This window comes from Pangasianodon hypophthalmus, chromosome 2 (genome assembly GCF_027358585.1).
Source record: "Pangasianodon hypophthalmus isolate fPanHyp1 chromosome 2, fPanHyp1.pri, whole genome shotgun sequence".
In the NCBI taxonomy this organism is placed as follows: Eukaryota; Metazoa; Chordata; class Actinopteri; order Siluriformes; family Pangasiidae; genus Pangasianodon; species Pangasianodon hypophthalmus.
The window spans coordinates 19,896,650-19,911,619 of NC_069711.1; the positions used below are offsets into that span (position 1 = coordinate 19,896,650).

The window sequence follows — 14,970 nt, forward strand, 5'->3', positions numbered from 1 at the left end:
CAACAGCACACCTTCAGAGGTCTTGTGGAGTCCGTGCCTTGACGGGTCAGAGCTGTTTTGTTGGCACAAGGGGGACCTACACAATATTAGGCAGATGGTTTTAATGTTATGGTGGATCGGTGTACAGTCGCACATTAATTCACACCTAGGGGCAATTCAGCACAGACAATCCTCTTACCGGCATGTTTTTCAGCGACGGGAAGAAACCAGAGAACCCTTAGGAAACCTACGTGGCACTCCATGCAAAAAATGAGAATCAGATAACAGCACATAGTTTAATGTTAAACCAACAAATAATGATGCTTCCATCTAAATTATACCAACATCTTGCATTAGAAACACAATCCACAATTTCAATATTTCTTTATTGTTTATGTTACATTAGGATTACACATATCACCAACATTACCACTTCTTTTAACATCTGTTTCCAAGTGATCAATTTCACCTCGAGGGGCACGGCCTGTGTACAGCAGTACGTTTTCATTCAGGACTTTACGAGTTGGGCGCAGCACCTTAATGCAATGTGTTCATTTAAAGCATTTATAGTTAAAATAGGAGTCACTCAAATGATTTGCAAACATGCAGCAGTCTGGAATGATTTTTTTTTCTTTCCAACTTCTGGCTTGTGTGGCAGTTTAATGCCACTGTTCAGCAAGGCTTATCACAAAGCAGGCAAACTCAACAACACAAGCAAATCTGCTAAGACTTACATGCAGAGGTATTTTTTATGTTGCCTCTTTTGAATGCAAGTATGTACTTATGAACCAGGTAGAAATCATTACATATTCCCCAGTCCCCAAAAATATCATCCAAAGAACAGAAATTGAGCTACCACCATTGAGCATTTGACTCCCCCACCCACTAGAACTTCAGCAATATTTTAATATGCACAGCAGAGAGATGACGATTATCATGGGGTTTTTCCTTTGAATGTGGAATATCAGGTCTTTGCTATTTAACAACCTATCCATAGTCACATAAATATATTAACAGCAATGACTCCAGACCAGTTGAATTGCTTTAAAAGTAAAACTAGAAACTAAAACTTGTAGCATAGTTGCTTGTATGTCTGTTACTCCTTAACACTGTAACATCACAACTCTAAAATGCAATAAGGTGGTAATCAAATATAAATCAATATGTATGTTTCTGAAATACATATTTTGCAGGTCTAAGTAAATCTGTGTAAGCCCTTCAGATGCTGATAAGTGTACATTTCCCATCCAGCTTGAGAAAAGTTGTAGAGTTCAGCAATTTGCACATCAGAGAAGATTTTTCACAAAGAAATCAACACAGAGAAGCCACCTGACACTGATTAATCACCCCGGTAATCACCTTTTCACTCTGCTACCCTCTGGAAGACGCTATCGATAAGCACTTCCAGATTCTTGAACAGTTTTTATCCACATGCCATCAAAGAACTGAACTTAATTAGCTAATATTTCTCAGCACATAAGATTCAGGGTTGATTGTGTAATAACAAAGGACTTCTACCTCAATATTTATTAATTTATGAACGTTTAACTTCTGCTTTAATCTCTCATTTGTTCATATTTGTTGGCATTGTTTGCTGTACATGCCTAGTTTTGCACTATTTGCTGTACATATTCCTTACTTATTTCACTGTTTTGATGTGTGTGTGCACATGTTCACTTTTTGTACTAGGAGCCAAAACAAATTTTCGTTGTACAATGACAATGAAGGCATTCTAACTGTAACTCTAATTGTAATTATTTGCTGTGAACAGTGGAAAAAAATATTCCAGTTGAACAGAGGGCAGGAATTTATTTTGCAATAAAAAATAAACTGGATGAACTGTTGCAATAAGCAGCAAAGTGGGGAATGTACATCATTTTCTTTGACACTGTTACAGCTCAATAAATTGACAAATTTCTCAATTCAATATTTTAGTGCACACGTTAGGTTAGAGAGTCTTCAATTGGTTGCACTGGATTAGTGGAAATTTTGTTTGGTTTGGTTGTTTTTTTCCCCTCCTTCTGGCATAAAACAACGTATACATCACATCTACTGAAACAAGCTAATCTTTTCTGACACTCATTCAATAAACCAACTAACTGGATGGCATTATTACTGCAAGAGAGCCTTCTTAATATTTATTTATAGAGAAATTACACTCATGCTGTACAGAATATAAAAAGAAAAACAGGCAATCCCCTACTTTTAAAAAAGGAAAAGAAATCAGGATGTATATGGAAAAAAAAAAGGAAATTACTGTATGGCCCAAATTCTTCCCAATGATATATAAACACAATGTGTCGATAACAGTGGTGACATGCTAAGTCACAGACTTGTTACACATGGCTTAGACAACTTAACTGAAACAGTGCATCCTGCATTTCCCATAAAATAATGATGCATATTGAGTCTTATAATGTGACAACAGCCAAACTGTCAAGAACATTGGAACAATTTATCACACCATCAAGCAAAAAGCTCAGAAAACACATAATTTCTCCCATAGTGTGCACACAGATATCCATGGAAAATATGTTAGAGACTCAATTAAAAAACCACAGCATTAAGCTTTTTAGGGGAATTTGTTTGACATTACTAACACTATTTTTAACATAGCTTGATATTACGATACTTCAAATTATTTAGGGATTTCAAAAGGGTGCATAATGAGTGACGCTAAGTGCACTGCTGTGTGCATGCATGAAGGGTGGTATTAGTTTTCACCACAAGTGCCAGGCAGCTGAGAACTGATTTCTCTTTCTCCCCGTCTTTTTTCACCCTCGGCTCACTCTTCGCTTGGATTCCCTTACCTTTCTATCACCCTAATCACAATGCGGTAAACATAATCGCATGACTCCAGAACAGACTCTGCCCTTCTCTCTTGTGATAATGGATTAACACCTTACACAAAAATTGAAATAACTCAAATGTTCGTGGATATGAGATGTGTATTCAGGCTCAGCAGTAGATGGTGGGATTGGTGGTGGAGGGTTACAATGTTGGGGGCTTGAGCCCGTACTTCCTGGCCACCTCGGTCTGTGCATAGGCAGCGTCACAGAGTGAGTACAGATGGGCCATCTCCATCTCAGACTTGGCAAGGTTAATGGCCTTGTTGAACATATCGATGGCCTTGTCCAAGTTGCCTCTGTGAAGAAACAATGACAATTTTAGTCTATTCCACAGCTTATGTCTAAATATGTTATTTTTTTTTAAGACCAAGGTAATATGATATTACAGTCTATTGGTAACAAGATGAAACAAGATAAATACGTCAATCTGAGTTTTACTCTCAGACACAACATATCTAAATAAAGATACCTCTGGACTTCAATGGTTCCCATCGTTTCATAGGCAAAGTCACATTTGTTGTCAATCTCAATGGCTTTGCTAATCAGATCCAAGCCCATGTCCAGATCCTGTTTCCACTGGAGCTGCAGCAGCCTGATTTTATATATATATATATAGATATATAGATAGATAGATAGAGAGAGAGAGAGAGAGAGAGAGCTTTCAATGCTGTTTAAAAGAACATATAAAATATTGGGGTAGCACACACATGATTACCACAGACAAGAATAGACATGTTTCCTTTTACTAAGAAAAGAACAGAAAACCTGCTAACTCGAAACTCACTTCTAATGTCAATTATTCAGTCAAAGCTATCTGCATACGAAACATTTAAATTTGTATAATTCATTCATTTCAAAGATGGAGCTACTTTTCCATTTATAGAAACACAGACATGTAGACATAAAAGTGCCACGGAATAAAGGTGAGGATTCAACAGCTTTATGCAAATAAGAATTAAAGATTGACAGTTTGTGGCAGATCAGACTGTTTTATGTGGCCTGCGTCTTGAAACGTCCACTTCACTCTGGAGAGCTACGTGACTGTCTTTTAGTGACCCATATGTCCCAAATAGGCCAAATGCTGCCACTTCCCTTCACTGCAATGTGAATATACCATTAGGCTTCTACTATACCAGTAAATTAGTCTACTATAAATGAGAAATTCATGTCCGTGGTAATCACACATGCTGTTCAAGTTTGGTGGAGAAGGATTAGGTTGAAAAACACTGGAGTATTCCTTTAAGAACTAAATGAATTATATGCTCCTGCATGAACCAAGCAAGCAGCAGTTAAGTCATGTGGATGAACACTAACCCTTTATGGACATAGGTTGTGGCATTATCAGGCTCCAGTTCAATACACTTGTCATACATCTCATCTGCTTTCCCAAACTGCTGCTGGTCAGTCAGTGCCTACCCCGACAGAGAGAAAGGAAAAATAATAAAAATTAAGTACACTGTGATTTGTCAGTGCAGCATAGTGCTGTATAGAACAGTAAAGTCCATACCTGTGCATAAAGGGCATAGCCTTCTGCACACTTTGGAAACCTTCTGATGACGTCCTCAAAGCCGTCCATGGCTGTCTGCACTTGGGACGGGCTGTTTCCAGTGTATGCCTGTCTATACTAAAGCACGGAAATAGATCATTTTAAACTCAGACAAAACATACCCAAACAGGCAAAAAAAAAAAAAAAGCTAATAAATGAGCCTAATAAATATAAGAAATATGTATGTGTTTGTGTATATATATATATATATATATTTATTACAAACAGGTCCAGAAGTATTTGGACAATGAGAGTTTTTGTGATTTTGCCTTTATACACCACCACAATGAATTTGAAATAAAACAGTCAAGATGTGTAGACTTTCAGCTTTATTTTAAGAGGTTCCACAAAAATATGGCATTTACCATTTAGGAATTACAGCCATTTTCAACAAAGTACCTCCATTTTCAGGGGTATTTGGACAAAGTGATATAATTGTAAATATAACCATAATTTTAATACTTGGAAAATCCTTTGCAGTCAATGAATGCCTGAAATGTGGAGCCCATGTTCTCAAAACTCAAATTCTGAGTTTCCTCCCTGGAGATGCTTTGCCAGGCCTTCACTGCAGCCACCTTCAGTTGCTGCTTGTTTGTGGGTCTTTCTGCTTTCAGTCTTGTCTTCAGTAAGTGAAAATGCTCTATTGGGTTGAGATCAGGCGACTGACTTGGCCATTGAAGAATATTCAATTTCTTTGCCTTCAAAAAGTCTTGAGTTGCTTTCGCAGTATGTTTAGGGTCATTATCCACCTGCACTGTGAAGCAGCGTCCGATCAGTTTTGTAGCATTTGGCTGAATGTGAGCAGAGAGTAAAGCCCTATATACCTCAGAATTCATCTTGCTACTTCTGTCAGCAGTCACATCATCAATAAACACCAGTGAGCCTGTTCCATTGGCAGCCATACATGCCCATGCCATAACACTGCCTCCACCATGTTTGACACATGATGTGGTATACTTTGGATCATGAGCTGTTCCTTTCTTTCGCCATGAGATCTCCTTGGACTTCATATTGGTAGCTCCAGTCGAACAGCTGCCAAATGCCAACTCAATACTTGATATCAACCCCAGACCTTTTATCTGCTTCATTTGTCTTGAAGTAACAAGGAAATGGACTGCACCTGGTCAATTAACTTCTTGTCAGTCAATTGTCCAAATACCTTTGAGCCCCTTTAAATGGAAGTACTTTGCTTAAAATGGCTGTAATTCCTAAATGGCAAATGCTATATTTTTGTGGAACCTCTTAAAATAATGCTGAAAGTCTACACTTCGATCACATCTTGATTGTTTTATTTCAAATCCATTGTGGTGATGTATAAAGGCAAAAATCACAAAAACTCTGTCATTGTCCAAATACTTCCAGACCTGACTGACTGTCTATACACACACACACACACACACACACAAGTACATGCAAAGAGACTTTGTACAAGGATTAAATATACATAAATAGACACAAATATTTCCTTTAAAGCAGATACAATGTTTTATAATACCTTTTAGGCAATATATTTGGTATAATCATTTTACATATATTAGGTGACACAAATATCATTTATAACACAAATTCATTTTATTAACAAATTAGTCTGATAGCACTTTATAATGCCAAGGTTTGACTGAACTGATTTTGAGGGCATGTCTGAGCAGACAGTTTTATCATGAACGCCTCCTGCTACTACTTACCAGAGCAAAGCACTTCTGTGCCTGTGCCAGTGCAGAGTCAGGCCTGAGCAGAATACACTCATCAAAATCTGCCACTGCCTCCTCGACCTGGTCCAGCAGGATCTTCAGCTGAGGGGTGACAGGTGAGTTAAAAGTCATTCCATTCAAACTGTTGAGGCATTGCTATCTAGGTCACAGTATAACGAGTCGGGAAAGGCAAATTTCTAATTTTATTTGGAAATATAATTGGCCTTATTTAATAAGCTTTATTCAGAATGAAAGTGTGCAAGTCGAACTCCTGCTAACTCCTGTCAAAATGAACGAATGTTAAATTAACCATTAAATTGGCCAAGAAAACCTTGAAATAAATAATAATTAAAAACTGCTTATAACTTATAATTGCTGACAGGGAAGAAGCAAGCCATTGTTACAGTCCAAGAAAGCACTGATTAGAAAGCACTGCATTATTACAGTTATAACAATAATGCAAAAGTATAAGAGTTCTCAAAAAAACCCACAGCCAAGTAAGAAAGGGAAAGGATGTCAGAATAAGGTACAAGAAGTATACCTGTCCCCTATGGTGATAGACATCTGCATTCTTTGGATCGATTTCGGCTGCCATGTTGAAGTCTTGGGTGGAGAGCTGTGGCTGCTGCTGCTGCATGTACATGCTGCCACGTTTTATCAGAGCATTTGCTCGCAACTGCAAAAAAGGACACAGATCACTACCTTTAGAAAACACTTCAGTCTAAACACTGCATAGTGCAGATGTGAATACAAAAAGCAGCACATGCACCTTGACATTGGCATCCTGCATGTTGATGACTCGGTCCAGGTCGGGCTGGGCGGCTGTGGCGTTGCCGATGAGCAGGTAGAATGTGGCTCTTAGCAGCAGAGCTTCAGCAGTGTGTCTGCCCTTAGATTCAATCTCCTTAGTGCATTCACTGATGATCTTATCATAGTTCTCCTCTTCCATGTACTGCTTGGCCTTCAGATAGCCCGAGCTGCACGAAGAGAAGATATTCAATACTGTTTTCAGTACCAACTGCAAAAATCCTTTCAAAAAACCAATATATTATTAGGAGGGCTTGGTTCTAATACTGATATTGATCTGAAATGTTGGATTGGTATCCAATTGCATTTTCCCCATTTTCCGTTTTGATCCACTTAGCTATGACGTGTGGTGTAGATTAACGTGACACGGATCATGAGTGCACAGGAACATGGAACACAACTTGTCCTAAATCCCAGCTCCATCACATCAGGTAATCTGCTAACAGAAAGCTCACAAGGTCATCTTGGCTACTGTGAGGTTGAAGGTATGGGACCAGTATCAGGTAAAGGCCAAGAATCAGGCATTTTACTGAAAATGGAAAAATGGGATTGCTGCCCCTCGAACTATTATGATAGCAATAAGGCCTTTTGAAAGGTTTTCAATTAATTAGGGATGCATGGCTCTGATATTGAGTATTAGTATTAGGGGACATACTGACCTGAAATGCTGGAGCAACATCAGTTTAGATTTGCTATTTTAACCAACTGATCCAATTGTGCATTTTATTCAACACAAACAAGTGTTTTGCATAACTTGGCAATAAAATAAAACTGTGGATGCAGTGGTGGCTCAGTGGTTAAGCCACCTCTGATCCAGGTCCCCTGTGCTCTGGACTCCAACTTTCTAGCAAGCTATGATATGCAAAAAAAGAATTTCACTGTATTGTACTTATACATTTGATAATTCAAGATTTTGTCTTGTACAGTATACCTTCATCTTAAAATATTGCAAAGAGTTGACTCAGTCACTGTGAAGATGTCAGTATTGGATCACTATAACCTGTTAACACCGACTCAGAGCTCTGATATCAGCATTATAACAAATATGGGAAAAGTGAGCCTGGTGTGTCCCTACAATTAATTATGTATACTGAATATAATAATCTCCATGTTCAGAAAATGACAGAAAAAAATTCTCTTCGCCAATTTGACCAGCACCACTCTGTAGTAGATGAACTCTGACCTCTCTGTGACCTCAGCAGCCTCGCCCTCCTTATCCTTGTCCTCATCTTTCTTCTCCCCCTTCTGAAGGGGTTGCGATATGATGTCATCAGTGAAGGAGCTGAAGTAGGACTTGATAAACTGAGGTGATGGCATTAGAGGCTCCCGGTTCTGGATATGAAGATTAGAGAGAGATTAGAGTGAGTGACTGTATATAGAGAACAGACCACACATAACAATTATCAACAGGTGTTGATGAAACAAGCTCTCGAGGTGCCTACATTGCGAAAAAACCTAGAAGGCCAGGCAAATTTAATTTGCATTTTAATTTACCGCTGCTTTAACTGAATTAGCATAGTTTTCAGGTGTCTCCTGAAAACTATCACCACAGTAATGGGTCAACAATCATACATGCTACAGCTAAACAATAGATGTTGACCCCTCCGCAAACTCAAAGCTGCTTAACACGCTTGTGTGTCTTGTCACCTTGTATTTTTCCTTGGCTTTCTCTTTTCCCAGCTGTTTCAGCACTTTGTCTGCCAGTAGCATGCTTTGCTGGTTCTGGAAGGCCTCGAGTATACATACAGCTGTCACATCTGGAAAAACACATTCCTTGTACTTAAGTACTTAAGTACTGTGCGCTATGACAATCACATTAGATTCAACATTGTTACACCTGTTACTATTTGTTTTACATTTCCTCAAAGGGGAAATTTGGGAAAATATTGACTCCCACCTTCCAGACACTCCTTTTTGTTGTCTAGTCTTTCCAGGGCTCTGGCACGCCTAAAGAGAGCTTTGATGTAGCGGGGGTTCATTTCGACGGCCTGAGAACAGTCCTCCACCACTTCAGTCCATTTCGCCTGCAGTCACAAACATTTAGTCAGTACTGCAAAATACCTAGGAGTCATTTTATCTTGTAACAGCTGTAATATACAAGCTTGGGCGCCTAAAACAAACCTGCTGCTCGTATGCTGCAGCTCTGTTCTGGTAGAAGGTGGACAGGTCACTCTTCTGTTCTTTGGGGCACACGGTGATGGCCTCGGTGTAGCACTGGATGGCCTGCTCGTACTTGCCAGCCTTGAAATACTTGTTCCCCCTGTTCTTAGCAGCCTGTGCCTTATCCAGAGGGCTCTACACAGGGAGAACAAAAAACATGATTAATAATAACAATAATAATACCAACACTACTATTACTATAATAATAATAATAATTATAACTCTTATTTTGTATACAAAGGGAAAACATTTATAGTGTATTTGAATCCTTGAGTATCATTGAATCCTTAATATCACTGTTATTATCTCTTTATTATATCAGCTGGAATTATCTTAACCTGATTTAATATTTTCCTGAGCTGACCTAATTAGAAAGCTAGTCTACTAATGGAAAAACAACATTACTCTTACCCAGACAACTACACATCAAGTCAACTGTATCATATTTGCATTTAAGAACAAGCGTTATTTTTTAATCTCATGTAATCAACAATTTGTTCTTAATCGAGGGCTACACGATTACTCATATTTTTATCATCTCAATTTCTGGCTTCCTCGATGAATTAAATATCATCAGCTACAGTTAAATATCAGTGTTTACTGAATCTGGTGCATTAACTGACAAGCTCCACATTAATATGGCTTGGACCTGTTTACAAAATGCAGTGGTGTATTTATTTAAATATTTATTTGGGCAAGTCTAATTGTTCATAAATTTGATTAAATAATTCTAATATTATTACCTAAATAGTTTTAATATTGAGCGATGTGATTGTGTGAATATTTTATTAGGCAGCCCTACCTTAATCTGAATATTCCCATAAAAAACAGAAAAAAATGACAGAAAAGTATGATCTAATGAAAAAAGTGTACAGACGTTAATCTTCACACAGGCACTGTTTAGGCAGCGTTAAAAATACTGATTTGCTTTACTGCCATAAAACTAAAGCTTTTTTTAACTATGTAAAATAAAAATATAAAATTTGCACCAGTGAACTGCTTCCAATTAAATCAATCAGAATAAATTTTGAGACAATATTAAGTCATCAGATAAACTTTGCCAAAGCAATTATTTACCAGTTATAATATCAGTGAACACTTTAGCTGCATTTGAGTGTAAGAGGAGTGGAGTTAAACCCACTCCGTCACCACTTAAGCTTTCTTCCCCCGGTAGCATACAGGCTGTCTCACTAAAATCCCATTTAGACTAAGCTCTTAGCTAATACCAGAGACTACTGAATCACAGAGGAGCTAAAATGCTCTGTGTGAACCTGAGATAACATTATAACATTAAGTTGAGCAAAACAACAACATGCAATGGTATCGCAACAAAACACTTCCAACCACAGATTAATTCTAATCAACCTCTACTGCTCTCGTACTGAGAGGTTCACAAAGACAGAGATTAGCTGGATTTGGTGTGGTAGATTAGCATGGGAGCCAAATTACATGACAGGACAGCCATCCACAAGCAGTGCTAAAAACACTGAGTAGTAATGCATGAGCAGCAGTAATGCATGACTACTAATACTAGCATCACTACTAATACAATCAACATCAGCACTGTGACTGGTGAGGGGAAGCTTACACTAGCTTTACCACAGATTAAGACTGCCCACTTAACACTGAAAAGCGTGCGCAAATCAACAGCCCGAAAACAGATTTCGTGTCCAGGTTATAGGTTTTTAACTCATTGCTGCAGTGGACAAGCAGATAAAGAAAAAGAAAAGAAATACTTCTTATCGACATTAGCAAAACAAAAGCATTAATTTGCTAAGCAGTCTACGCTTAAACACAGTGCGCTTCATGAATGTGTGACGCACCACAATGCTGGAAATATACTGCGAGCTACTCGTTCTGAACGTCACCGCCTGCTGCACTACACACATCAATCAATGCTCAGTCTGCTAGTATGTGGAAACACTGACAAAGCAGAGCAAAATGAAGTCCAGCACGACGCTGTTATATGACTCTATTGCTAGCACAACATGTTCACCTCATGGTTAAACATATCAAGAGAAAACAAAAATGCTAGACAGACTCAGAAATCATCTTTGGGTGTGATGTAAGGACAGAACATCACAGTTTATTAAACACAATAAAAAAGGGCACAAAAAGACCGTACTACATGATTATATACTGGTTTGTTTCTCTTACTCTGTATTAATGCACGTAACTAGCTAACTGGCTCACCACATGTTATTACATCATGTTAGCTAGGACTTACTGGAGGTTACTCAGTTATGTTTCTGAACAACTAAAACATAGGACTGGGAAGCACATGGAGCTTTTACTTGCCTGGTGAACCAGCTAATGAATTTCTTCACTCGTGTAATTGTGTATTTGGATTTTCTGTGAGACATACAGCAGGACTACATAAAATTATCATCAGCTCCAACTGAGACATCACACTTTGCGATCATAAAGCAAAGACTATGTTCCTAGTGAGCTCTGGACTATAGTATCTACTAACTTCTTTAAAATACTCAAAAAAGCCTGAAGGCAAGCAAACACAGAGCGATGCACATTATGCAGAATAGCTCACTACTTATTTGCTTTATAATAGATGATTAATCAGAGACTGAAGTGTTACTAACCCTTGGACCACTGAGTAACTTGAGATTAAAAATTTACCTGCAGAGTACTAAAAGAGTACTAACTTTCTCCTTGCTTGACGGTATCAAGTGCACTTACACAACAACCTACAAGTGTAACACACTGATCAGGTTAGCATTTCTGTATCACGTCCATCTGTGTAACTGCATATGTAAAACAGCTGCCATGTTAAACACACTGTCTTGCTAATAAACGCACAGAGGCAATTCAATGCAAATGTTAACCTTGTCATAGTACAAGGACACACTGTCATTTATGTGAAAACCCACTGGTGCTTGTTTAGACAGAACTGTTCAAATGTGGAACTTGTTCTGCATTTATCAGCAGTATCATAATATACACAGTAACAGTGAAACAATTAGAAGAGAGGAAGCTGAGGCATTATTTCTGTTTATAAATGCTTGTCAGCTTTGTGCCAATAATACGAGAAGCAGCTGATTAGCTGTTAATAGATGTGCCGAATCATTTTCATTGTAAAAGGTTACAATTCTGAACAGGATTTTTTTTTTTTATTCATTTTATTTTCCCTCCATTAACTTCCACATTACATAAGTAATTTTTTTGATGTTAAATAAATGTACCATTAAACTCAGAATTTCACAGGTTTTTCAGTAAACCTACTATATACTGTGATATATGTAATGTATAATCCAACCCTTAGTTCCAAGCCTAGAAAATAATTCACTTTTAAATATTTGTATCAGATAACCATCAAAGATGAGGGGTTCTCCGACAGAGAGCAGCACGTTCCACCCAGCCGTAATGAAATGTTTCAATAAGGGGATCAAGAACACCTTTTTTTTGTTCTCATTAAAGCACTTTTCACTGTGCCGTTGGTCACAAAGGCACTAAATCGGCTACTGGTGAGCACATCACATTATGCATTATAAGACTGCCAAAGAATTATTTTACAACGTGTGACTTTTTCTGTGACAGCAAAACTGGGCTAAAAATCCGAGAGTGTATGCTTGGCTTAACGCTAACACTGGTTTAACCTTAATTCCTATTTTAACTGTTTTATCTAACAGTCAACCATGTGATGTCTACAGTTTCACATCCATAACACTACATGCCATATTTTTCACTGTAGTATCCAGAATATGCCAATTAATAAAACACTTTTGATTACTGGTCTTTTACTTGAAGACCAAAGTGTCTTGTTGACGTGCAGCTTGTGCAGGCAGTGAGTCGACTTCACAGTTTAATTAACTGAATGTCCCACATGCTCTGCAACTGTCATTCACATTTCTATTTCTGTCATTCACATTTCTAATTCAGAAATTTACAACTTGTCTCAGTTGCAGTTTATCTCTTGTGGGTGTGTAGTGAACATTACATTTGTCAGTTGTGGGTGTGCACTGTCCAGTGTTTTTTTTTTTTTCTTTTTTCTAATGAGAAACAGCGGTAACCAAAACTGTATAGCCTACAGCCCACTATACAATTTACACACCACTTTCTTTAAAAACGTATTTAATTTTGAGTTACATGTTAGGCTTCACACTTGCTTCGTTGTCAGATCAGCCAAACAAGCTGACTGCATTTGCTATGTACACTCACCAGAGGTAGCAACCATCTCTGCTACTTCCTTCCATTGTACCTATTTTTCATTGTAATGTCTCTATACATATTAAACTAGAGGGTAAAATAGAACCATGATTAGAAGTTTTTCTAAAGACTGCAGGTTAGACCTAAAGTCCTGAGTGTGGAACTGAAGAAATGTCGGACAACATGCACCATAGGATTGGTCCGAGGAATCATTCAGATTTGTCGATTGATCATTATACAATCATTGATCATTCGACTGATCATTACACATACCTATGATCATTCGACTGATCATCATACATACCTAATTGGCAATTCAAATGTCATTATCACACTGTTACTTGCGTCTCTGTCACATACACAGAAAGTGAATGGTTGTTTGTCACTTGCTATTTTGAACGTCGAGAATTTTTTTTTTTTTTGAGAAAGAAAGACCAGCCGCGCTTAAAGTCTGGAGTATATAAGCTCATGACATGCAGCTCATTTCACTTTTTTTTTTTTTTTTTTAAATCTGATTATTTTAAGCAATCACTCAATCCCAAAGCCTGCCTCTTGGATATACAGTGCACTACACTGGATGCCAAAGTAATTAGTTCAAAGCCCATGTCATGCACTTGTATGGAAAGGAAGTGTCTATTTGGGATTCAGTGTGGAAATTAAATTAAGAGAGAAAAAAGATCACATTTTCAGCTACATCAGTACATACATGGAATCTGAAATATGGCTCTCAATGCTGGATTTATTAACCACTCCTGTCTTGCTGTCACTCCCTGTCCACCAGTAAAGTTACAAACAAGAATGAAAACCCGAACAGATCAGAATAGAAAACGTTTTTACTAAAACTATACAAGGAGATTTTTCCAAATAAATAATTTAATTAATAAACAGAACCCACCCTCGTTCCTCACAGTGTAAAGAATGTCACTTTCACTTAGGAGCTAGCTGGCTAACCTGCTTAAAGTACCTTTCGTAACCTAGCGTCGGTGCTAAACGTCTTTTTGTCATCATAAAGTGCAGAAATAATGCACTGTAGGACAGCTGCTGAAATATATAGCTATATAAAACAAAATGAGGACTAAATAACACCAAAGTGATCGAATGTCGATAGAAATGAAACAGCGAGCACGCCTGGGGGTCGGGCTGGCCTGTCGGTGTGCCTCATCTCAAATCCCTCACCTATTCCCTGTACACGCGCACTACGCTCATTACCAGACGAGAGCTCCTACAGCCGAGACAGGGCACTACATTTACATAAGGACACCATTTGGGATGCGACCCTGAACAGTTAGCTTAGCCATGATACGGCCGGGTGACACTATCAGACTGAAAGGAGCTGCTGTGTGAGCTACACGGCTAGCTAGAGCACTCACACGGTTTATAACCGTACTAGTCATACACATGTATTGTCCAGACTGTGGTTACCATGTTGTCCTGCTCGCTGCCTTCGGGAGTTTTCCTCTCCTCATTGCGCTCACTCGGCTGCTCTTTGCCCCGGCTCGTGCTCCTGCCCCGGCTCCGGCTCCACAGGTACGCGGCTCCGACCCCGAGCACGATGGGAGTCCCGACCAGCAGCGCCAGCTGCCACCGGGGCAGTCCGGACCCGGCCCCAGGCTCGATGGGCTTTGAAGCGGCCATCGGTCCCTCCACGCAACACACACTCACACACACACACAAACCCACACACACACACCGACTTTAGCAGGCGACGGAAATCGCCGAGAGGTCAGAGAAGGAACGAAGGCATTGTGGGATACTGGCGGACTCTCAGCGACAGGAG

At 38.8% G+C, this 14,970-nt stretch overlaps 1 protein-coding gene across 1 annotated transcript; it reads right to left on the reverse strand.

Annotated features, from left to right (window-relative positions):
- Positions 1–1,768: 1,768 nt before the first annotated feature.
- On the reverse strand, positions 1,769–14,935 carry tomm70a (translocase of outer mitochondrial membrane 70 homolog A (S. cerevisiae)). Its single transcript, XM_026921581.3, has 12 exons — positions 14,616–14,935; positions 8,994–9,167; positions 8,770–8,896; positions 8,520–8,629; positions 8,056–8,204; positions 6,835–7,042; positions 6,607–6,741; positions 6,060–6,167; positions 4,336–4,452; positions 4,143–4,240; positions 3,298–3,420; positions 1,769–3,124 (listed from the first exon to the last, which is right to left on the reverse strand). The coding sequence occupies exons 1-12, from the start codon at positions 14,826–14,828 to the stop codon at positions 2,971–2,973; spliced, it is 1,716 nt and encodes a 571-aa protein (XP_026777382.1). The 5' UTR covers positions 14,829–14,935; the 3' UTR covers positions 1,769–2,970.
- Positions 14,936–14,970: the final 35 nt, after the last annotated feature.

What these genes read in the sequence shown, in the direction of transcription:
- tomm70a (XM_026921581.3), bottom strand. Translation starts at nt 14,828, where the DNA reads ATGGCCGCTTCAAAGCCCATCGAGCCTGGGGCCGGGTCCGGACTGCCC. An exon ending in CAAAAAGGAGTGTCTGGAAG is followed by an intron (nt 8,630 to 8,769) that starts GTGGGAGTCAAT and finishes GTGTTTTTCCAG; the next exon opens with ATGTGACAGCTGTATGTATA. An exon ending in TCTATCACCATAGGGGACAG is followed by an intron (nt 6,168 to 6,606) that starts GTATACTTCTTG and finishes GTCACCCCTCAG; the next exon opens with CTGAAGATCCTGCTGGACCA.